The sequence below is a fragment of the Peromyscus eremicus genome, chromosome 10, assembly GCF_949786415.1.
Source record: "Peromyscus eremicus chromosome 10, PerEre_H2_v1, whole genome shotgun sequence".
Lineage (NCBI taxonomy): Eukaryota > Metazoa > Chordata > Mammalia > Rodentia > Cricetidae > Peromyscus > Peromyscus eremicus.
The window spans coordinates 81346071-81371798 of NC_081426.1; the positions used below are offsets into that span (position 1 = coordinate 81346071).

The following is a 25728-nucleotide window of genomic DNA, read 5'->3' on the forward strand; positions in this document are numbered from 1 at the left end:
TGACCCCTCAGCCATTGGTTCATATTTCATGTGTTTCCGTTTGTTTGGCTATTTGTCTCTGTGCTTTATTCGACCTTGGTCTCAACAATTCTCTCTCATATAAACCCTCCTCATTCTCGCTAATTGGACTCCCAGAGATCCACCTGGGGCCTAGTCATGGATCTCTGCATCCAGATCCCTCAGTAGTTGGATGAGGTTTCTAGCACGACAATTAGGGTGTTTGGCCATCCCATCACCAGAGTAGGTCAGTTCGGACTGTCTCTCGACCATTGCCAGCAGTCTGTTGTGGGGGTATCTTTGTGGATTTCTGTGGGCCTCTCTAGCACTTTGTTTCTTCCTATTCTCATGTGGTCTTCATTTACCATGGTCTCCTATTCCTTGTTCTCCCTCTCTGTTGTTGATCCAGCTGGGATCTCCCGCTCCCCCAAGCTCTCTTTCCCTCGACCCTCGCCCTTCACTACCCCCACTCATGTCCAGGCTGTTCATGTAGGTCTCATTCCATTTCTCTGTCGTTGGGCGATCCCTGTGTCTTTCTTGGGGTCCTGTTTTCCAGGTAGCCTGCCTGGTGATGTGAGTAGCAGTCCAGTCATCCTTGTTCCACATCTAGTATCCTGTTATGAGTGAGTACATACCATGTTTGTCTTTCTGAGTCTGGGATACCTCACTCAGGATGATTTTTTCTAGATCCATCCATTTGCACAGACAACTCTTGTGGGGTACAACAACATTAGAAGATAAGGTAACCGTGAGATCAGTGAGATGGCTCAGTGGGAAAAGATACTTGCTTTCAAGGCCGAGGACCCGAGTTTGGTCTCCAGGACCCTTATGGTGGAAAGAACGAACTTCCACAAGTTGTCCTCTGAAACGAAGTAGATAAATACAATAATTCAAAAAAGCAACAATTTCAATGTATGAGAGAAGTGGGGAGAAAGTACTTAAAACACTAATATTTAACGATGAATGTAAATTTAGGATAAACCGCCCCCCCCCATGCCTGCTTTTAAGATCTAAAATCCTAAGGGTAGAAAACAGTTGCCCTAATGTGAAACTTCATAAGTATTAAGTCAGTGTCAAATTTAAATGAATATTATTTATCCAATCAATTGATGGATAGGTGTTAATGTTGCATTCATGACTGGCTCTGTCGAGGGGGTGGATGCTAATGTTATGTTCAGCCATTCTTTTGTGAAGGAAAAGCCAACTTGAAGAAAATCTAAGTCAAAACTTACCTTGTCCTTATGTGATGCAGAGCCAGGTTATGAACCATACTTGCTCAAAACGAGACTTCATCTCAAGCAAAATCAAAGAGTGCTGTGAAAAGGAAACCCCAGAGCGTGAAGACTGTATAATTAACGCAAATAAAGAAGACAAACCGGAAGACTTATCTCCCAGAGAACCCAAGTTTACTGACAGCGGAAACATGTGTCAAGAATGAGATTCTAACCAGGATGACTTCTTTGCCGAGTACTAGAAGTATTGAAAGTTTAGAAGGCAAACAAAAATGAAGGATAAGGCACCATTGAATCCACTGGCATCATACAGTTTATAAAGGTCATGGCTTGCACATTAGTTATTCCACAGACTTTTAAAACAATGACAGTATTAAAATGATGGCGAACATTTGCTGAATGCTTTCTATGTACCAGGCAGTAGGCTACATCTCTTATTCAGATTCTCCATCTTACTTCAAAACCAAATGTAGAATAAGTGCCATTTCCCCTGATATTTTGAATGAGCACACTGAGAGAAATAAAGGCTTGTTCAAGATTCACAGGTAAAAACGACAGAGTGAGGAACTGACCCCGGGGGTTCCGGTCTTAGGAGGTCACATGCTTGACTGTCCAGCAATGTCACCCTGCAGTGCCTAAGGAGAAGATTAATGGACTGCAGGCCACAGGACTAAATCTGAATCTAATTTGGGGCAAGTTAAACTACCTGCTTTATTTTCTGTTATTATTGATTTTTAAAGTCAGTGCCAAGTGATGGATTTCATTCTGGAATTTTCATATTTATATGGCACTGTACTTTGTTCTTATTCATCTCACCCACTGTCTTCTCCTATCCCTTCTCCACTCCATTTTCTGCCCACTTTCTTTTCCCACAATCCTTTGCCATACGCCTTTAAGTCATGTGACTCTCTTTGCCTTCTGTTGAACTCTTCTAGTTTTAACACATGCGCATGTGCACACACACGTGTGTGCACACACACACACATATTCACTTACAAATTTAAATCTAGATTCTGTGTCAGGCTTGTTTCTCTTAATATAATGATTCCCAGTTCCATCTATTTTCCTGCAAATGTCATGATTTTATTTTTTTCCTTTTGGATGAGGAAATGCCATTGTGTGTGTATCACATTTTCTTTACTCATCTGCTTGTGCTTCCATTTCTTAGCTATTGTGAGTAGCAGAGCAACTATAAACACAGATGTGCATGCTTCTCTGCGGTATGTTAACTTAGGGTCCTTCAGACATGACATAGTTTTGATAGACAGTATCATGTGTTAAATTATTCTAAGAGTTGTTTTTAAATAATTCCAACAACTCTATCCTCTTTGATGAGGAAAGAATGTTAGTCTGAAATATAATACAGAAAAAATTTCATAAAGAGTTCTATGAACAGACTGAATTCCAGATTTGGCCTTGGCAACAGACACAATGTTAGATCTTACTAGATTCATTGAAAATGGAGTTGGGTCTTTTATTTTTTCTATAACATAATAGATATAATTATATTCTTTCTAACATAATAAATGTTTTGCACACCTCAGGTTTACTCATGAATACTCCAGGAGACTTAATGAACTTTCTACACCAGAGCTTCTGAGAATTTCTAAAGTGTATAAGGACCTGCTGGAAGACTGCTGCTGTAGAGAAACGCCCCCAGGTTGTTATCGCCACACGGTAGGTCCCACTGACGGAGATTCAGAAAACCAAAACAACCATCAATTTTTATTAAAGCTTTCTGATTATAATATAATTATATGTTATATATGCTCTATAATTATAATTATAATATTATGTTAAATATTTTCTTTCATATTTCTTTCCCTATATTTGCATATGTCTTAAAAATAAGAAAAAGTACATTTCTTAGAAAATGTTTGGACCTTACATTATTTAGTATAACAGGAATCTTTTCATTTTGTATTAAATGGTGCTATATTTGTTTCCTATTGTGGCCACACAGCTGGTGACTTAAAAGAACAGAAATGTTCTCTGCCCAGAGTGTCAGTGTTAGAAATCAGCAGTATGGGGCTCAATTCAAAGCGTTAGTATGGCTGAGTTCCCTCCACAGGCTCCAGGGAGCATGTGACTCCCAGCTTCTAACATAGACAACTTTTCTCTTTATAAGCTTGACGTTCTGTCATAACGATGTGAAGTAATTTACTCACCTGATCTCCTACGGTGTGTGGACACTGAGCTTGTTAGCTATGTGTTTACAGCTTTGTAAGCGATGCATAGATGAGACTCTCATTCTACACATTTTCTTAAATATTTGTATTGTTTTTCTCAGGCTAGATCATCAGTTAAGAGGGTAATGGGGTCAAAATATACAGACTTTTAAAAACATTTGACACAAATTGCTGTTAACTTCTAGAAGATTTTTTTTTTTTTGCCAGAGCGGTGTTGGGACATGTTTGTTTCCACATTGCCTTTGCCGACATTTCACATACACATTAGGCTTCGTAGATTTATGTGTGAAAAGTGGCTATGTTTTAAGTATTTGCTTGATTTCTAAAATTATATTTAAAATTTCCTATACAAAAGGGTGGATATGATCGAAAGTTGTATGAAATTCTAAACTAAAAAAAAAATCTCATACAAGTTTTGATATATTACTTTAAATTTTATATAAAAATTTGTTCATGTTTGCTTCTTGTTTTCCTATTGAAATGAATAACTTTCCTTATTTCTTCATATACCTATAAAATATAACTTCATATATTATAGGAGTATTTGATAATTTTTCATGATTCCTTTGTTCTATACTCCTTTTGCTTTATTTTATATTTTCTTCCACATATTATGAAAGTCAATTTATAATCATTCATATTTAGGCAATGCAATAAGAAAACTGTTTTTTTTTTTAATTTTCATTTATGCTCTGTCACTGTCCTTATCAAGCCACTCTGTTCCTTGTCTTTGGATGAATCATGGACTAGAAAATTCTCTCGTCAGGGAGACACGTTTGTCCCACCATGTCCATGTGCTGCAGTGTGGTTTTCTCTCATAGCCCCCATGAAAATGTCCAGTTTATGCTGTGGCAAAAAAAATGTCCATTAAAAATAATCAAAGACAACTAGGGGAGGTTTTAAGTTCTAAACCTAAATAATGGGAAAGATAGAAATAAAGATAAATACGCCTACGTTGTTCTACAGCAAGGCCTATTAGCTGGGTCACCCTCAGAAAGTTGCTTAAGTTCACAAAGCCACGCTCCTTTACTAACGATGCAGAGAATGACTTCTCTGGCTGCTTCTAGGGAAGAATGTACAGATATTGCCAAGGCAAAATTTAAATTTTACCTTATAACTCCTAAAGCTCTAAAAAGGATGAGAGAGTTGAACTGTCTATCTATAATGGAATAATTCAAACTCTTGCACAAACATATAAAGCTATATTTTGGTGAAAAATATACAGTAATTAGAGTTTGGATATAATCTGAAAACAAAAAAGAGACAGTCATCAAGCTGACACGTGGCTTCATTCGGTTTTAGATAAAATGTTTGTAATCATGGTTGCTTTTAATTTTCAGGAGGATAAATTCAATGAGACAACGGAGAAAAGCTTTGCAGTGGTCCAACAAGAATGTAAACGTTCCAGGAGTTGGAGAAGGATGCCCTGCTACTCCCGTAGGTTGTCTGCATAACTGGACTAACACTTGTGACCAGGGTCAAATGAGCTTTCGAACAGAGACCATTAGGTCAGTCTTCCAGTTATGCCAATTTGTCAACTCTGGGAAGGAACAAGAGCATAAAAGGCAAGAATTCACACTCAGCCTTTACAGGAATCCTTAACTAGAAATGAGGCCACAGTTGAGATTCTAGACAGAGTGCTCCTGTAATGCTTTAGTGTCTGTGAACTCGGGTTTCTCACCTCCAAATCAGGGTTCTTGGATTCTGTTTTGTGGGAGAGGAGAATGGAGAAAGCTTCAGGTGGCTCCTGTTTCCTGGGGAACCGATGGTTAGCTCAGGGGTTAAGCCAGTGGTAATCACAGAATTATCAGTGGATTTGCTTAACATTGTAGTGTTTATCCTTTTGGTGCTTTTATGAGAATTCAAGAATAATATGCAGTTAATTTAGGTTTAAAAATAATGAACATGCTAGTGCTGGGTTTACTAAAGCTCAACATCTTCAATCCGAACGTGACTTCAGTATTCCTGCAACGCTGCTGTCAGCTGCAACGTCAACCTCAGTCCATTTAAGGATCGTAGCTTTCTTTATATCTTATTCCTAACAAGTCTGTCCAATGGTCCTTTTAGACTATTTACCACAAACTATTCAAGAACTTTATTTACCGGCCAAGAACGTTTCTGTCCAGGATGTTCTATCAGGACATGGGAGTCACACTGTTTTGGTGCTGGCTGTTACTATCTCTCATGGGTTGGTTGATCTGGAGTGAGTAGTTATTCAAAGGAAAATGGGTATCTGCCATCATCTAGAGTCAAACAGATGTGTTTTCTTTCAGTTACCTTGTCAAGTTCACCAAGGCAGCCCCCCAGCTCTCCACGGAAGAACTGATCTCCCTTAGCAAGGAAATGGTGGCAGCTTTGGCATCCTGCTGCACCCTAAGTGAAGAGTTTGCTTGCGTTGATGACTTGGTGAGTATGGCCCATGTACCTATTCTTTTTTTTTAAATTTGCAATTCTTAATGTATAATTACATCATAACTCTCTACTCCCTTTCAAACTCATGACCTCTTTTTCTTTAATTACTATTGTTTTACACACACACACACATACACACACACACACACACACACACACACACACACACGGATAAATGTATAAATAAAACCTGATGAGTCTGTTCAGTGTTACTAGTATGTAATGCTTTTAGGTCTGATCATTTGGTATTGGACAACTAATTAGGGGGTTCATCCCTGGGGAAGACTAATTCTTCCTCTCTCAGCAGTTGTCAATTGCCTGTAGCTGTAGAGGTGGGGCCCAATGAGATCTCCCTCCTCCCCATTAGCATGTCTATTGGTGTTCTGTCTGTCATCTGTTGTTCCTGTGTTTGAGACAATATCTTTGTACAGTCTTAGCTGGCCTAGAATTCACTATGCAGACCAGGTTGCTCCCAAGTTGTGGTGATCCTCCTGCCTCTGACTCTTCAGTGCTGGGATGGCAGACCTGGCACTTGGCTTTTCGTGCTCACGCCTTCCATTGTAGAGTTACACAAATTCTCTACTCTTCTCTGTAGTTTTCCACATCGTCCAAGTAAGAAATATTATCTTCTTTTTTGGGCTCACCATGTGAATCCCTGAAAATCAGAAGAAACTGAATGTCCTAAGTCATTTTCAAGGATTCTTCAAATTATCTTTCTTTGTTTTAAATTATGTCAGAGGTGATTGGCTAGGGCAAATGATTTAGGAAGCACAATATTGTTCTAGAATGGCATCAAAAAACTAATTCACTTATTCTGTAGTTCTTATATGTGCTAGGCAGGCTGCCCCTGCACTACATCCCAGACCAGAAACCCTACCATTTTAAATAGTGTTACAGTTTTTGTACATTGCCCCCAAAGGGAGAGTTCAGATAGAAACGTTACTTTCTGCCTAGTCTTTTAGGAATGGGGTGGAGGGTACCTAGGAACAGAATACACCCAGAAACCATGTTTGGTTGTCACTTTGAAGTGGCTGTTCACAAGTCTCTGTACACAATAGAAACTTTGTGTATATAACACGAAAAAATTAATCTGTAGGTATTTAATTGCTGTAGGTTAAACTTTTGTAGTATTGCCACTTAGCCTTTACCATTCTTGCTACACAGTGTAACAGTCAGTTTCACAAGCACCCATGTTTTCCTAAGCAAGGTTACTGGTGATTTCAGAACTAGCTATTCACCTAATCGTATGTATTTTTTTAAAGTGTCCTTGGAGTTTTAAAATCATATCCGTGTTCCACTTCTCACCGGTACAGGCAGATTTAGTTCTTGGAGAACTGTGTGGAGTAAATGAAAACCGAGCTATCAATCCTGCTGTGGACCACTGCTGCAAAACAGACTTCGCCTTCAGGAGGCACTGCTTTGAGCATCTGGAGGCTGACACAAGCTACGCCCGCCCTCCTGTCAGTCTCTGCACTTATATCTGCTTTGCGTGCAGACTGGTGTCAGGCTCACGACGAGGACCTTCAGAATAGGAAACACAGGTTCGAACTCTCCCAGGCCCTTCTACAGCCCCAAGGGCACACGTGACTCAGGAAAGTTAGCGCGATGTCTAGGTGCTTTGGCTGACACAATTTGTGTTGTTCAACAAATTGTTTTTGCTCTTCTAGCCACAAAAATAACATTGTGTATTTATTGCTGTTGTTTATAAACAACAACAACAATCTAGCTTTCCTTATTGGAAATTTGGAGAGTCTATCCACCAGGCTGGGATTTGGAAGGAAGGGCAAGGCAGTTAGACAGAGGGCTATTGGACAGGGGCAAAAAAGGTGAATTTTTTTTCTACCTTTTGGGAGAGGATGATACAGATATTTAAAAATGTTCTTAAATTTATTTAGTAATTTGTGTGTGTGTGTGTGCGCGCGCACACACACGGGCGTGTGCACACATGTGTACATGCCACTGTGTGCACCGTGCACATGAATTGAGAGGTCAGCGGACAGCTTGAGGTGGTTGGTTTTCTCCTTCCTTCACGTGGGTCCTGGGGTGGAACTCTGCTCATCAGGCATGGTGGCAGGCACCTTTACCCCACTGAGCCACTTGGCCATCTCCAATGATATGGAGTTTTGTCTTGAGAATTTCAGTGTTTTAGAACAGGAGAGAGGCAAAGGGGCAGGAATTTTGCTTTTATTCTCTCTGGTAATGTTTACATGCCAAGAATAAAGAGCCATGATTCTGGATTTAGACACTCGTCTGTACCAAGTATAAGAGAAACAGTATTAGCTGAGGAAAGGGAATTGATTTTAGACATGAATCTTCTAGAAGATCTACTATGTTCAATAAGATCCATTTTTTTTTTGGAGGGGGTGTCTGTGACTATATAGTCCTCCAAGAGTCCATTCTATGAATTAGAAAGAAACTTTCATAAGACCTTTGCAAAAAGGACCAAACTAAGCCCCTTGAATGTGGGTGACAGTTGTGAGGCTTGATCTGTTTGTGGGGACCCTGGCAGTGGGACCAGGACTTATCCTGGGTGCATGAACTGGCTTTTTGGAGCCCATTCCCTATGGTGGAATTCCTTGCTTAGCCTTGATGCAGTGGGGAGGGGCTTGGTCCTGCCTAAACCTGATGTGCCAGACTTTGGTGACTCCCCATGGGAGGCCTTACCCACTCTGAGGAGTAGATGGGGGATCAGGGACAGGGGGCAGGGGGGAGGAGGAAGGGGAGAGAGGGGAAACTGTGGTTGATGTGTAAAATTTTTAAAATTTTTCAAAAAAAAAAGACCCTTGCAGAAATTTAAACTTTTTACATTCACAAATTTGAAGCATAGGACGGGTGTGTTTCTGTAACGAACATGTTGAAGAAGCGGAGCTCCAGAGAGGAGTCACTCAAATTTAAACTTTTTACATTCACAAATTTGAAGCATAGGACGGGTGTGTTTCTGTAACGAACATGTTGAAGAAGCGGAGCTCCAGAGAGGAGTCACTCACGGATTCTGTTGGGTGTCTGTGAGCACAGGTTTATGGTCAGCTTGGTGAAGTGGATGCCAGAGATCATGAATGAGGAGCGTCAGTGTTTGTTCACCAAGTTCACCGCTGCTGGGGGGAAGTGCAACGAAGCGCAGGAGCCGGAAGCCTGTTTCGGTCCAGAGGTAGTTACTCATTTGTTGTTTTCCCACCGAAATTCTACTGGCGTCTCAGGAAAGATAACAAAATAGAATTCCCTGTGGGGTCTTCTTCTTCTCTGTCAAGTCCAAGAGTCCTGTGTTTGAGAGCACAACCATCACCAAACTAGAGTCGAGATGCCCGCGACGGAGGCTCCAGTGTAAGAAAACTGCCAGGCAAGCTTGATTCCAAACCTTGCTGCCTTTTCTGTGTCATTTAAACAAAAGGACAGTAATAACTCTGCTAGAATTACACCATCGCTCCTAACTCCTTGACTGTAACTCTCTGGCCATCTTAGTACAATGGGGTCAAGGTGACTTGCCAAGGAAGTCATGGTCAGCTGGGAAGGGAGGAGGGCAGGAAGGGCAGTAGGAAAGGAAAGCTTTTAAGGTGGCTGTTTGATCTTTCTGGATCTTCCCAGGGTCACTCAGTTCATAGTGTGTGGGGGAGTTGAGGGTAAGGGAGCTGGGGAGAGCAGGGAGCTGGTCCTGCTCCTCTTGCTCCTGTGGCTGTGGCATCTGCAGCACCCTGCTGTGGTGTGACCCTGGCACCTGTGAGTGGCAGCCCCACTGGATGGCTCCGTGGAGGGTGTGATGAAAGAGAGAGAGAGAGAGAGAGAGAGAGAGAGAGAGAGAGAGAGAGAGAGAGAGAGAGAGAGAGAGAACGGAGATCAGAGGACAACTTGTGGGAGTTCTTTCTCTCCTTTGACTGTGTGGGTCCCATGGATCACACTCAGGTTGTCAGACTTGGCAGCAAACGCCTTCAGCCATTGAGTCAATTTCCCTCCCTGAGAAATTCTTGATTAACACTAACATTGTTTTAGAATAAAGAGTTTTAGGATCAGTTATTTTCAGGCTAAACAATGTAACATATAAATGAGAAGTAACTTTTCTTCTCCCTTGCTTCATCTCTTGGGGCTAATGCCTGTGCGTAGTGTTTTAGACTCTGAATATCTGATGTGGGGTGTCATCAGTCCACATATTAAATGAAGGTTCTGCCGGTGGATACACTCCTTTTAGAGCAACCCCTTCGGATTTCTGCTTCAAAAATGACTTTTTCCATACTTATTCCTAATATATGAGACACGCATGCAAATTGAGGTTTACCAAACTCCACACATTTCCTGCCACCTAAAAACATTTGAAAACATTGGAATTATTACATTTCCAGCTGGAAAGCTGACAACGAACACACATTGACTTGAAGTTCAATGCTTAAAATATGTTCCCATGGAAACAAAGTTAAAAATGAGTGGGAAATAAGCAAATTAGTAGCTTTTTTTTTTTTTATGGAGAGTTCTCATTAAAAATATCTTGCCCTGGAAATTCTGAATTATATCTAACTATTTTTCAAAAGCCTGTCAATTGCTTGAGAAGGAAGCCACTACATAGGAAAGGGTAAGTGGTAAATTCTCTGTGGTCAACAATTAGCATGTTTGGATTTAGCTTTAAATACCTAAAAGGGGGCTGGACAGATGGCTCAGTAAAGGCCCTGGCTGCCAATCAGGACAGCCTCAGTTTGATACCAGCAGCTCATAACATGGAAGGAGAGAATCGGCCCCCTCTAGTGGTCCTCTGACCTCTACACCTGCTCCAAGGCAAACACACACCCCTCACCATACATAATAGATAAACGAATGTAAAAAAAGTGAATGCTTAAAAGCATTTTACTTGAAAAGTATGCCTGGGACTGGCATGATAGTACAGTTGGTGACATACTTGTTGTACACGTGTGAAGACCTGAGTGTAAATCCTAGTAGTCATGTCAAGCCAGGCACAGTGCGTTTCCACAGTACCGGCAGTAGGGACCCGAGACAGGCAGATCCCCAGAGCTTGCTGATCAGTCAGTATGGTTGTAGGCTCATTGAAAGACCTTGTTTTAGAATTAAGATGGTGAGTGATTGAGAAAGACCCAGCACTGGCCTCTGGGTCATGTGCATGCACGTGCATATACATGCGCACACACTTACAGGCATGTGAATACACATGTGTAGACAGAATAAATAAACAAATAAAATTAAAATCTCTGTGTCCAGATATTACTGGATTCGAAGCTCAGCATCGTGCACCCAGGTTAGCTTTCCCATGGTGGGGAATGTGGGTCTTTGAAACACCCCTATTTGTCACTCTTTCCTCCTATAGATGGGAACCTTCCTCACACATACTTGCAGCAACCAAGGCATGGTGGGCAATCACGTGTTCACTGACCGTTTTAAGATGAAAAGTACAGCAAGACTCAAGTGCTTCCTGTCCTATAAGAAAGATGATGCAGACGGCATCAATATATCCCTGATGCCAAGGCCTGAGCTGGTCCGTGAGATGGATGAAGGGAATCACATGTCACCGAAGGCAAGGTAAGCCACTTCTCTTTGTCATGGTCTTTTAAGAAGAATATTTTTTTGAACATAAAAACAGGTTATAATTCCAAATCCAGAGTTATTTGAAACTGACAAATATTTATGCTTCTAAAAAAAAAAGAAGAATATTTTTCAAATTTTAAAACAGACTCTTTTGGCACATAAAATTCTTTGAAAATGATGTTTTATTATATGGAATTAAAATGGAAATGAGCCATGATACTTTTTTTTTTTTGAGAATGGCAATAGCATCCATCCTATTGGATCAGTAGGTCCTGGGAATGTCTGCTGTGGAAGATTAGAATAGACTGGGCCCTGTAAAGTGCTCAGCCCCATGATTAGGAAGACTAGTAGAAAATGATATGTAAAGTGTTGAGGTAAGAAACAGATGTTAGTGCTAAACAAATGCTGGGGTTAAAACAGCTTGTAACACCAGAGGAAGGGACACAGAGAGCTTGTGGATGCATACCAAGCAGCCAACCTGACTAGATAAGAGGAAGAACGAGGCTCTGAGAGGATGGCAAAGCCACTTTAGGCAGGCTCCAGCTGGCTCCCACAAGGCCCACCTGCCCACTGTGGGGAACACAAGTGGGAAGGAAGTCTTGTCCCTTCCCCTTGTGAACATCTCAGCAACGTGGATCATTGTACTTCATACATGTTTAGCATGTAAAGCATCAGATCCTAACAGATTATGTTATTATATATATAACAGGCTACCAGCTGTTCCAGGAAGAAGACTATCCCAGGCCACCCCAGGGATGCCTAAGGGGAGGAGAAATGGTAGACTAAGATGCAAGTCCAGATTTCAGGGATGTCCTTTGCCTGTGTGGCTTGGTTTAGGCCACCCTGTCCCGTGGAGGTCTGCTTGTGCTTCTTCTTCCTTACCTACTGATGCCACCTTGGCTGCTGGATTCTTGCCAGTGCCACTGTGTGAAATTTTCTTTGGAAACCTAAGAATCAAGACTGCTTCAGTGCTAGGGATGTGAGGGGATTCAGAAGGCGCCGTATCAGTCTCTCTCTCCATGTACAACAAAGGGTCCCTCCAGATGACTAGGCCATCACCTAGGAAAACCATAAAAAGCAGAGAGCACTGGAGTTAGAGGTCAGTAACAGTGCACAGTCCTGGGGAGAAGCTTCAGCTTCTAGATAGCAGACAGAGCATCTGAGAGGTGTGAGATAGGGTTTCTGTCATTTGAGCCAAGAAACAAGCAATAATTGTAGATTGAACAGAGGTGAGTCTTCAACAGAAAAATGGGCTGTGTAATCCTGCACCGAGTGAGAGCACTATAGCATTACCAGGATCATAGTCTGGAATTTTAATTAGCATGGGGTTACATCTTATGAGAGTCAGGTGCTAAGAAGTAGATAGGGGTGAGGGCTAGGAAAGGACAAGGGGAACACAAGACTGTGGTTCTCATGGAGTGTGGCTGTGTCTGGATTACTCAGGTCAAGTCCTCACCAACATGAGGAAGAAGACAGAGATCTGACTGCTGGACCTAGAATCTGGGAACTTGATAATAGATTTTGCTCATGTTAGTCTAGGCCAGAGATAAATAAAGAGACTAGACAACATGGAACTGAGGCACCCAAACCTCTTAAATTCTACCTTGTAGGGGCAGAACTGCCCTCAGAGATTTCAGAAGCTGTGTGAAGGAATTATGTGCCCTCATACTCTTAGTCAGAAAAGACTAAAGGATCATGTGTCAGGCAAGTTTGAAAATACAAGGCATTAAGAGTAAAATATGAGTATGGCTATTCATGGATTAAGGTGCTACACATGCTGTTATTTACTACAAGCTTCAGGCAACCCCAAAACATCCCCAGAGAGGTGAGGAGCACAAGCAGTACACTGAAGACCCTGTCAGGGACTTGGCTCCCCTGGACCCCATGCTCCCAAGCAAAGCTGTACTTCTTGCTGACTTGCCTCCTCTTGGAGGCCTGTTTCCAGGATGTTCAGCAGAGGCCCTTCCTGCCCAGTCTCATTAGCTCTTCTTTACCCTTGCTCCAGGGTCCACAAAACTTTAGGAGCTTTTCCAGAAGGCCCCCAGGAATGGGCAGATTCAATATCTATGGTCATTCCTTAAAAAGTTACTGTGTACAAACATGTGCATGTGTGTGTAGAGGGGGAGGGGGTCAAAGGATAACTTTATGAGGCCATTTCTCTCCTCCTCTCTTCACATGTCTTCCAGAGTCATCAAACTCTGTTTAATAAGCATGGTAAGCATGTTTACCCACTGAACCACCTTATTGAACCCTAGGTTGATTCCTATGATCCTCAACTGGCCTGATCATTGGGGAGAGAAAATGGAACAGAAGACCTGGCATTCTTCCTTTAGCTGTCCCCTTTATGACCCTAGTAAATCATCGCCTATGGCATAACTGTGACTTATATCTTGGCTTCCAGCTTTACTTGGCTACTTTGGCATCTGGCAGCTCGGTTTTTCCCAGCTCACCTCAAATCCTGACGATTCTTGTCTGATGAGTAACTGAACGTTGGGCTACATCATCAGGAACATATGTTTATAAAAGAAAGAGGATCGAGAGTTTAGCAAAGAAATAAATGACCAAGCCTAGAAGGGAGGCACAGCATGTCCACTACTATTTTATTGATCATAGCTGCCAACAGGGGCTACATATAGCTACAGAGGCTGGGAAAGTAGTCTTCCTAAGAACACGGGAAAAGGAAATGGATGTACGGGGACGTACTGGTTTGGTCTATAGTGTTGATTTGTGCTGAGCACATATTCAAGTATGCATGAGTCTGTTCTTGAACAAGTTCCACAGTCTAGTGTGAGGAAACGTAATTCCAGGGAGTTTAGTAACAAAAATACTAAATGACCCTTTTAGAGGACAATGACTTTGTTAGTCTAGAAAGAACTTCTGGCTGACCTTAAGAGGCTTCTGACCATCATCAATACTTGTAAAGTCAACTGCTGAACCAGATAAACAACCCTGCATTACAGCGCGGCTTAGATTGCTAAACCTCCTACCTCCTCGTCTCTAGAAGAAATTGGGGATCTTTCATTTCTGATCATGTTTAACCCACCTGTCACAGTCATTTCATGGGCACCCAGGAAATGAGCCTGCTGATCTGTTCTCAGGCAAAGTGCCACTGAATCTCAATCACCAGAATTTCCAGAAGTTTCAGATAGACAAACAAACAAACGAATAAATAAATAAATAAATAAATAAATAAATAAATAAATAAATACTGTTTGTGAGAAATGACATCAGCATATGTGCCTGATCTCCAAACCATACAACTTTGCAATTGTAAATTTCAGGTACAGCTATGAAATTTCTAGAAAGCATCCATTCTTCCATGGACCCAATATCTTGACCATGTCTGCTTGCTATGAAACAGCTGTTCCATCGTGTTGTCAAGAAGACAATAAAACAGAGTGTCTGCAGACAAAGGTATTGTACACATAGCTCAGTTGTCATTTGGGGCTGTGCTGTGGAAACTGTGGATAGTAGACCAGCAGCATATCATCAGCTCACAGTGTGTTAGAGATGCAGAACCGGAAGTTCTTCTCCAGACCTAGTAAATAGAGTTCATTTTAAAAAGAAAGGTATGCAGTCCTGAAACGGGAGAAGCAAGACAGACTTGAAAATAAATATTTAAGCAGAACAACCCAAATTTTGGAGAGGTAAAACAATGATTTTTTTTATTACCATTATTGTCCGTGAATCAGGAATCCAGGAAGTAGATCACCTGGGGGTTTCTGGCTCATGAACTTTCATGTAATTGCAGTCAGATAACATCCGGATCTAGGATTTAGGAGGAGCTGGAGCTCCTGCACATTGGTGCAATATCTCTTCCTTTCATGTACAATCTCAATGGTGCGCATATAATGTTCTTACCTGGGCTAGTTTGGGCTGTTCACAGTGTGATGGCCAGAGGGCAACTGAATTGCTTATAGGTAGCCAAAGAGTTTAGAAAGGATTCTTCTAGTAGACAAAGAGGAGGCTGTGCAGCCATTTGTAAATCTAGCCTTGGAAGTTTTTTTCTGCCATGTCTCCTGTTTGAAATACCATGAGACCACACTAGTTAGAAAGGGACTGTATGTAGACTTTACTTCTTGATGGGCTAATGATGACCAGTCTCTTATCAGAAAAGCACAGGGTAGGAGATCTTTTAGCCTTTTGACCATCGTTGGATAGATGCAAACCAGTGATTAGTTCTAAGATAAAAATGATTTTTTGTGTGCTCATTAAAGGTTCTAAACATTAGAAAATTCTGAATATGAACAGACTCACATTGTAGAGGGCACCAGGCAGATTTTCTACATGATATGCTGAAAGCCAACAGTAGTTTAATAATCATTATGAAGAATAACTTGAGACTAACTTTGACTGTTTTTGTCTTCATGTCATCATTGTTCTCAGTAAGAAATCATCTAATTTTCTCTAAAATTCATAGAATTTCACCTCTTTCTCCTACCTGGCTCCTCCTTGCATGTTAAAAAATAAATAGCTTATCTGGAGACTCTGTCATTGGCTAAGAACTTATGATGGCAACTATCTTCATAAAGCTATTTGTTTATATTTCTGACATTCCATTATTATTCTGGTGGATTCTGGTTCCTTCAGAAGCCAATTCTCAGTTATCTCTTTCCTCTTGGTTTCATTTTAACTCAGGCCTGAAGGCCAATGGCTATGCCCTGATGTCTGTCTCACTGTCCAGAACTTCCCACCGAGGTGGGTGTTGTGAATAACTTGTATGCCATCCTTTTTTCAGTCACAACATTTTCTTGACAGTCAGTTTCTTCACTAGAAAATCTTCCTAAATGTGCAATATTCCTCTATAGTGTTAAATATAGGCAGATGCAGTAAGTTAGCTAAGAGGTTTCCCACTGTGATGTTCACAGTGTTCTACGTGGCTCTTGTTCTGTCCTTGGAGAAAATTACATAATCAATTATAATACATATTAAGTGTGTCTGTGATCAGAGCTTGATGAAGCCTCAGAGACCCTCATGAAAGTAGGCAAACAGTCCTCTTCCTCAGGTCCAGGCCTCTTGAGCTCACCGTGTTGCCAAAACGTCGCTTTCTAACAAGCTGACTTTGGACAAGCTGGATGTGAAGGGGAAGCTGGTCGTGATGAGGGTGGACTTCAATGTTCCTATGAAGAACAACCAGATCACAAATAACCAAAGGATCAAGGCTGCTGTCCCAAGCATCAAATTCTGCTTGGACAATGGAGCCAAGTCGGTTGTCCTTATGAGCCACCTGGGCCGGCCTGATGGTGTTCCCATGCCTGACAAGTACTCCTTAGAGCTAGTGGCCGCAGAACTCAAATCTCTGCTGGGCAAGGATGTTATGTCCTTGAAGGATTGTGTGGGCCCAGAAGTAGAGAATGCCTGTGCCAACCCAGCAGCTGGCACTGTCATCTTGCTGAAGAACCTCCGCTTTCATGTAGAGGAAGAAGGGAAGGGAAAAGATGCTTCTGGGAACAAGATTAAAGCTGGGCCAGCCAAAATTGATGCTTTCCGAGGCTCACTGTCCAAACTTGGGGATGTCTATGTCAATGTTGCTTTTGGGACTGCACACCGAGCCCACAGCTCCATGGTGGGTGTGAATCTGCCACAGAAGGCTGGTGGATTTTTGATGAAGAAGGGACTGAACTACTTTGCCAAAGCTTTGGAGAGTCCTAAACGACCCTTCCTGGCAATCTTGGGAGGAGCGAAAGTTGCAGACAAGATCTAGCTGATCAATAATATGCTGGACAAAGTCAATGAGATGATCATTGGTGGTGGAATGGATTTACCTTCCTGAAGGTGCTCAACAACATGGAGATTGGAGCTTCTCTGTATGATGAAGAAGGAGCCAAGGTTGTCAAAGATCTCATGTCCAAAGTTGAGAAGAATGGTGTGAAGATTACCTTGTCTGTTGACTTTGTCACTGCTGACAAATTTGATGAGAATGCCAAGACTGGCCAAGCTACTGTGGCCTCTGGTATACCTGCTGGCTGGCTGGGCTTGGACTGTGGTACTGAGAGCAAGCAGCAAGAAATATGCTGAGGCTGTGGCTCGAGCTAAGCAGATTGTTTGGAATGGGCCTGTTGGGGTATTTGAATGGGAAGCTTTTGCCAGGGGAACCAAGTCCCTCATGGATGAGGTGGTCAAAGCCACTTCTAGGGGCTGCATCACTATCATAGGTGGTGGAGACACTGCCACTTGCTGTGCCAAATGGAATACGGAGGATAAAGTCAGCCACGTGAGCACTGGGGGTGGGGCCAGTCTCGAGCTCCTGGAAGGTAAAGTCCTTCCTGGGGTGGACACTCTCAGCAATGTTTAGTATTTTCCTGCCTTTTGGTTCCTGTGCACAGCCCCTAAGTCAGCTTAGTGTGTTTTCCGCATCTCCATTTGGTGTTAGCGCAAGATTCAGCTGGTGGCCGAGATGCAGCACCAGGAACCCTTAAACAGTTGCACGGCATCTCAGCTCGTCTCTACTGCACCGGGATTTGTCTACATTCTTCAAGATCCCATTTGAGTTCCTTAGCGACTAAACCATTGTGCATTCTAGAGTGCATCTATTTATAGTCTGCCTGTAAAAGAAAGTGAGCTGTGAAAGCTTAGTTCTCTTTGAGTAGCCTCTGGTTAGCTTTGTCACTGTTCATGACTCGGCATGGAAATGAGATGAAATTCCAGCTGTAGGTTTGGAGAAGGTGATGATTATTAATAAAGATGTCCACCGGAAAAAAAAAAAAGAGAAAATAGGCAAACTGATTTGTATTCCATTTTGAATGAATGTGATGTAACAAAAAGGCTAACAATAAAAAGAATTTATAGTTAACTATAACCTATTATTATTTAATAACACTTATTAAATAAAATTATTCTGATTATACCAGTTTTTTGTTTTAAGATCATGTTTATGTACATTTTCCAATTTGTTCTTGAAAATGTCGTTATAGTAAACAAACAATACACAGTCAATATAATTTTGTTTATTTATTTATTTTATGTATGTGGATGTTTTGACCTCATGTTTGTCTGGTATCACATGAATGCTGTGCCTGAAGAGGCCAGAAGAAGTCTTCGGGTTCCCTGAGACTGGAGTAACAGATGTTTGTGAGGCACCACGTGGGTGCTGGGAATTGAACCCAGATCCTCAGCAAGAATAACAAGTGCTCTTAACCACTGAGCTATCGCTTCAGCCCTCAATATATTTTAATTGGAGATATAGAGCTGTCCTGAAATTTAAAGATTTTACTTACATTTCTACCAGACAAAAATGTTAATTTTATGCATTTCCTTCTCCTGATTTTTTCCAACCGAGATTTTTTTGTTTCATATGTGGTCGTGTTCACTCTGAGGAAGTTTTGATTAGATATTTAACATGTCTATTTTCATTATAAACATAAATGTTCTTAAAACAATATATCATTACTTAACAATTATTCTACTCTTGAACCACCTTATTTGCCTTGAAAGTTTGCCATCATAAAAAAACATGAATACACTTCTTTTTACCATAATTGTGCTTTTATTTATTTAGAAATATTTGTTTGTGATAGTTTAAAAAGTGGAAATGTAGGGTTACAGAAAACAAACATTTGGTGGTAAAGTGACCATGTATTGCGGATTTGAAGCATCTATTTCAGCTAAGCAGTTTGGGACACTTACAAGATAAAGCGATTAATGACTTGGATAAAGGAAAGTGCATCTGGAAGGCAGTTTTTGAGTCTATTTTGGTAGCTTTCTAGACATCAGTTTGTTTATGAAGTTTGGAGTTAAGTGATTGCTGGGTAAGTGAGATTCTGCTTTTGCCAAAGCCCCATCCTGTTATTTTTTTTATTTCTTTATTTGTGTGTGTGTGTGTGTGTGTGTGTGTGTGTGTGTGTGTGTGTATGTTTCTTCTCTTCAGTCAGTCAGTTGAAGACTTTCAAATGTTGGGTGTTGGGTCAATAGATGTTTAGTTTTCTATCTCTTCCTAATGATGTCATTAACATTTTCTGTTACTATCACATTTCTTTGATGAGTTGTTTTCTGTTTGCAGCTAGAACCCATCAGAAAACATATTAGAGAAATATCTGCGAGATATCATCATTTATGTGAAATTGGGATTAAATTCAATGACACAATAGCAAGAGCAGTGTAAGTTTTCTATGCGGATTTGTGGGCTTTGTTGCTGCTAGGTCAGCTGTTTTGGCTAAACTACTTTAAAAAGTCATTTACCCATTATTTAACAATGTTTGTCCATATAAGCCTGGAATCCTTTTCTATACCTATGCTACTTCTCTGCTTAAAAATGGCACAATGACACAGGAGCTGAGTATGAAATCACGTAGTCCTCAACTGCTTCCATTATCTCCTCCATCAGTTTATCTCATCTGCTCAAATCTCTCAGTGCATGATAGATTTGGGTCATTAAGATGCAGGGACTTAAGGCTGGAGAGATAAAATATTTACTGCCCTTGCAGAGGACTCAAGATCCCAGTAGCCACATTGAATGGCTCACAATGACCTGTAACTCAGCTCTGGGGGACCTGCTGCCCTCTTTTGGATTCCTTGGGTAGCTGCACTCACATACACACATTCTCACACAGAGACACACCTGTACATATCATTACAAATAGAAGTAAAACTTAAAAAAATATGCAAGGACTTGGCTGAGTATTGTGGCACATTGCCTATAATTCCATCATTTGAGAGGTAGATGCAGAAGGATAAGGCATTCAAGGTCATCCTGGGATACATTGTGTGTACAAAGCCAGCTGGGTATATACTGATGATGATGATGGTGGTGGTAGTGGTATGATAATACAGATATTAACTGAATCTTCCTCTATTGAAAAGGCTAGAGACAAAAATATCCTCTTTTCTCTTAGAACCAAAGGATGGAGGAGGCTTTAGTGCATCCTCTCCAGCTTGGACCCAGGTATTTTTTTTTTCTTATCACCTTCTTCTTCAATGAGTGACAGAACTGGGCTTCCTGGAGGTCAGGAATGTTTTATTTCCAAAGAAACTCCAGAGTCGTGTCAATAGTCACAGAGAAGCCCCGTGCCTCAAACATTTGTAATGAGGTTGGTGTCACAAAGAGGCTGCTCGGGTTTCTAAGGTTATCACGTTGTATGTCTCAATGTCTCAGCTACTCAGCGTCTTTAGCAGAACCTTAAATGATGAAAATTACCATGGGTAGCATTATTGAGATTTGATCTCTGTGTGGGTCTGTGCATCACAACCAAAGAAGTAGAAAACATCTCTTAATACTTGCTAATGTGTTTAGACACTTTGGGTTACTCGAAGTAGAAATTCAAAATATTGAGGAAAGGGAAGGAAGAAATGGTATAATTATATTATAATCTCAAAAATAGAATAATTACTAAAAACAAAATGCTATTCTCCTTCTAAAAAATATTGTTTAAATGTACCTAATTTCTTTATAGAGAATTGATTCTGCTCACTAAAAAGCAACCTAAAGCTAATTTTTCTGAAATTGCCAAATTGACCACCGGTATTAAAAATCTGCATGAGACCTGCCGTGAAGGAAATACAGTGGCATGTGCACTGGGCAGGGTAAGACATTTCAATAGAATTAAAATATTTTTTATTAATTGAACTTATTCTTTGACAACTTTATACATATGCAATGCATTACTGATTGCTATTGTCCTCTCCTGTATTAGCCTTAAGAAGTTTAAAATTCTTAACCAGTGGCATGGTGGTAAATAATAAAACTAGAAAGTCAATGGTCTCTTCTTTTTAACAGTGGAATACTGTGTCCCTCCTCTCTGTCCCCAACTCATGTAGAAATTTTCCTCCTTCCCTTTTTTCCTTTCTCACATGCCTTTATGGTTAGGTTTTTAGAATTGGTCTACCACTGTCCTCCAAACTGGGGCTATATTTACTCCATTTGCTGTTGCTTCTTGCTGCATCTGATGTCAGCCAGTGGGAGAGGAAACCTGTTGATGTGGTGTGGGACACACAGGGCATGGGCATGTGGCCAAAGACCTACGACATGTCCAAATATAAAGTCCCCATGTTCTAAGGAAGGAACGAACTGGGGCTGCCCACGCCTCCTATGGCCCTAGCAAGTCACAAGTCTTGTTCTTACCAACTCTGCAAGTCTGAAGGGTGACTGGTTCTCACTATAGACAAAGAACCCCAAGACCAAGACAGACTAAAGCATCATTTCAAGGGAAAACTCAAAAACCTTTGGGCAAAGGTCTCTACCCCCAACCATTTTAGTTCCCATCACACACAACTTAGAAGATACGAACTGAAATAACAGTTCAATGGGCAAATGGGATGATCCCTGAGATTGTAAATCTTCAAACGTAACCTCTACTGGGACAGAGTATAGGCTCAAGCAACGTCTTTTCGCAGTCATTGGGACTGTCAGTTCTGCCACTCAGGGACAACAGCAGCTGCCACTCCCAATTCCTAGAATGCTGGATAATGGCCAGAATCATGAGCAATGCTGTTCTGCATGCTTCGGGGTGCTGGCTCTTTGTATTGAACCCAGGACCTTATGTCTGCTAGGCAAGTGCTTCATTACTGAGCTTCATCTCTTAGGGCAAACTGATTGAACAGTAGGTACACTTGGTCAAAAAGTAAAGGGACATATGGCTCTGTTAGAACCTAGTCCAGACAAAACGAAATCTGAGAAAGCCCTTAACACGTAAGCAATGCTTGTACCCAGCCAGCAACCACAAAACTGCTGCACTTGCAGAATGGACTGCAGCCAGAGCAACTTGCACTTACCGAATCTTACTGTCTCATATTCACAAACAGGTTCAAGTAACTGTAAATTGTTCTGGCAATTCTTTCCTGGTCCAGAGTGTAATGGAAACAGCTCTAGGCTTACTGGCTTGCCAAAGATAGTGTTTATGTATCCAAAGAGTTTTCATTATTATTTAGGGAGGTTTTGTTCTTTTGTTTTTACTTTGGATGGGTTCTGAACATTAGTATGTAGGTACTATTTTCTTATCTGTGGGTAGTCATTTGATTTCCTATCTTTTGACTTATTCACCAATAGATTTTATAAATGAAAGTACTTGTCAGGTGTGAGGACTAGAGTGCATGTAAAGCTGGATGTGGTGGTATACATCTACAATCCTTGTGTACCTACAATGAGATGGGGGGAATGTTATTTTAAGGGGTGTTACTTTTGTTTATGTTGCATTTCTTTAATTCTGTGAAGCTGTGTTACTGTGCCTGTCTAAAACACCTGATGGTCTAATAAAGAACTGAATGACCAATAGCAAGGCAAGAGAAAGGATAGGCAAGGCTGGCATGCAGAGAGAATATATAGAAGGAGAAATCTGGAAGGAAAAAAGATGTAGCCAGCGAAGGAGGAAGACTCCAGGGGCCAGTCACCCAGCTACATAGCAAGCCACGGAGTAACAAGAAAGAAAGGTATATAGGAATAGGAAAGGAAAAGCCCAGAGGCAAAAGATAGATGGGATAATTTAAAGTTAAGAAAAGCTGACAAGAAACAAGCCAAGCTAAGGCCATGCATTTATAATAAGAATAAGCCTCTGTGTGTGACTTATTTGAGAACTGGGTAGCAGCCCCCCCCCCAAGGAAAACACACCAACTACAGGAGGCAGGGGAATTCCCAGAAGCTCTTCAGTCAGCCCCACCAATGCATCAGTGACTAACAAGAGACTCTGCTTCAAATAAGATGGAAGACTAGGGCTGACACTCAAGGTTGTCCTCTGACTCCATACATGCACCATGAAACTCATATACCTGCACTCACATGCTCACACTCACACACTCACACTCAGCTCACACTTGCCCACTCAAATATTTACACACAAACATGCTATACACCCATCAGAAAGACCTAATGAAAAAATATTTCTTACATTTTAACCACTTTTACAACTCTCATTTTGCTGTATTTTTGGACTTGTGATGTCTATATGCTTATATTAGAGTTTTCTCATTCAAGTTATTACTGTTTCTATATACCTTATATAGTTTGGTTATTCATTTATGCTTATTTCTAAAACTGAATTATATATTTTTCCTTTAAAAAAGTTTTATTTTTATTTTATGTGCATATGGGTGTTTTCCCTCTTATATGTCTGTGTACCATGTATGTGCAACTCCCAAGAGGGCTAGAAGAGCGTCATATTTACTGGGATTGGAATTTCAGCTGATTGTGAGCTGCCAAGTGGGTGCTAGGAACCAAACCCTGGTCCTCTGGAGAAGCCAGTGTCAACCACTGCGCCATCTCTCTAGACCTTTAATGGTTTTTCAGATAGAATTGAGGTTACATGTTTTGGAAGGATTTGAGCTTGTTCATTAAACCTAAGGTTGAGGTAGAGCTAGAAAATAGCCGACCACTTTTCCACATCATCTGCCGTGTGTCAGTCAGTCTCAATGCTTTTCCTGCAAATCTTCATTGCTTGTGGATTCTGTAATTCTGAATTCACCTGCTTCCCCAGATGCAAAATCAATATTCACAGCACTTCCATGGGTGAGGCCCAACAAGACACTGTTCTGTATTTACTTCAGTTCTCATAGTATAAACATTTGTTCCTTTTTTTGCAGTGTACTTAATGGTAACATTTTTGTTGCTAATTCTGATGCTCAAGGTTGTTCCAAATGCAGCAATGAAATGCTGTCTTAAGTACAAGATGATGCATCTTATAGAAAAAAATGTGCATATTAGAGGAATTTCCTCCCTGCTCATGTTGTCATGCTATTGGCTATGAGTTCAATGTTGAGGAAACAACAGCTTATGTTAAATAAGGCACCTCACACAGAGACACGCACTAAGCAAGGCTGTGTCTTGATTGGTTAGTTGATTAGTTAGTGGTATGGCCAGAGGCTCATGGGAATCCTGCAGTTTTCCTGGAGTGGTGTTGATTCAGTATGCACCAATTCAGTGTTTAGACTGAGACTCAATTGTTTACATTGCCATGTATTTAATGGAATTCTTCAAAACATCTCACTTATTAGCATTTTCTCATTTAGGGATACAGAGCTCTAGAGGATGCTATTATTTGAAATAAAAACACAATCAATTATGTAATTGTATACCCTTTTTCTTGTATATTTGATCTTCTTTTAAATAAATTGGCTCTGAAAAGAGATGGTTTAATATATTGACCTTCTTCAAAACAAACTCTTGGACTCACTCGCTGTGTTTATGCTTTTAATTATATTGATTCTCCTCTTAGTTCTGTCTGTTGCTTCTATTACAGATGTTTTGGTTGACTGCTTGGTGGTATTCTCATTCTTTCAAATGCAAGTATGTTAACAACTATTTATTTTGAACATTAATTTACTTTTCTTTCCTTTCTGGTGCTGGGGATTGACTGTAGAGGCTTACACCCCATAAGCTGGTGCTACACCATTGAATTACAGTTCCAAACCAGTCATTTCTTTTATATACCATCTCCCACTATTCATGTTGTATTAACAGATTTCTCTCTTGATTAGATCATTTCTCCTTCTGCTCTGAGGAAAGATCTTCATATTGCATACAGTAGAGCTGCATGTCTACAAGGTTTGTTAACCGTTTCCAGTGCTTATTACATTTTGCCATATTGATTCACAGCTCCACACTGACCAAAAGGGGTATGTTTATTCCCAACACTGATCTTCAATATTTTTATAATTTAATATTCTCACGTCTATCACTGGAACTCAGTAAGGTTCTCTCAGCTTCTCTCTGACTCTGAAGCCCTGTGGGAAGAACTATCTAAGACTGTGTGGTAATTGCTACAACACTAACTTTTTAAATGATAGTGCCTAATGCAAAGTCTAGCCATTTCAATCGTATCTGACATTTAGAGCATCTACTCTGTTCTTGACAAATATTTCATTTATTTTCCACAGCCTTACCAAGTATTATTTTATTACCCATTTTGCAGACTAGGAAGTTGAGGTACAGGAGGTGAGAAAGTGTCTCTAATTTACAGTCAGGAATTGGCAGTTCAAGGCAATTAAGTACTTAGCTGTCAACCACAGCATTATCCACAGCAACAGATGGTAGGAGAAAGTTTCACATTAGAATATCTCTATCCTTACAGGTTCTTCCATTAGTTTTTTCCCTCTCCTTTTCCTACTACCCTTTGAAATCCAGTATTCCAGGGCGCTCTGTTCTCAGCTGTCCAATCTCTTACTGCATGTCCACAGGCAGAGCTGAGGAGTCACCCAGCAAGGTCTCTCTCTTCTCTTCCTGTCTAGGCCATTTCTGGACATGAATTGTATTTCCTTCCTGTCTGGAAACTAGGTGGGGTCACTTGCCTGAGTCCTAGTTACAAGTTATTCAGGCTATTTGAGGTCCAGCTTACAGCTGTCTCGTGGGTTCCATCCTACAACACACTTCCTCCTGTTATAAGCAAAGGCTGTGGTGGCTTGGAGGAACTTGTTGAAGTATGTAGCTGGAAGTTTGCCTGTGTCCTGCCTGGCCC

General features: G+C 40.9%; 1 protein-coding gene and 1 pseudogene across 1 annotated transcript in view; both read left to right on the forward strand.

Annotated features, from left to right (window-relative positions):
* The window catches only part of Afm (afamin), a 28137-nt gene extending 13015 nt beyond the window's left edge, over window positions 1-15122 (forward strand). The window contains 10 exon segments of the mRNA XM_059274771.1: window positions 1250-1464; window positions 2774-2906; window positions 4759-4828; window positions 5676-5824; window positions 7144-7308; window positions 7310-7371; window positions 8846-8978; window positions 11133-11344; window positions 14632-14764; window positions 15102-15122. Of these exon segments, the coding sequence (XP_059130754.1) occupies window positions 1250-1464; window positions 2774-2906; window positions 4759-4828; window positions 5676-5824; window positions 7144-7308; window positions 7310-7371; window positions 8846-8978; window positions 11133-11344; window positions 14632-14764; window positions 15102-15122 (1293 nt within the window).
* Window positions 15123-16358: 1236 nt separating this feature from the next.
* LOC131920326 (phosphoglycerate kinase 1-like) lies at window positions 16359-18047 on the forward strand (annotated as a pseudogene).
* The last annotated feature ends 7681 nt before the right edge of the window (window positions 18048-25728 follow it).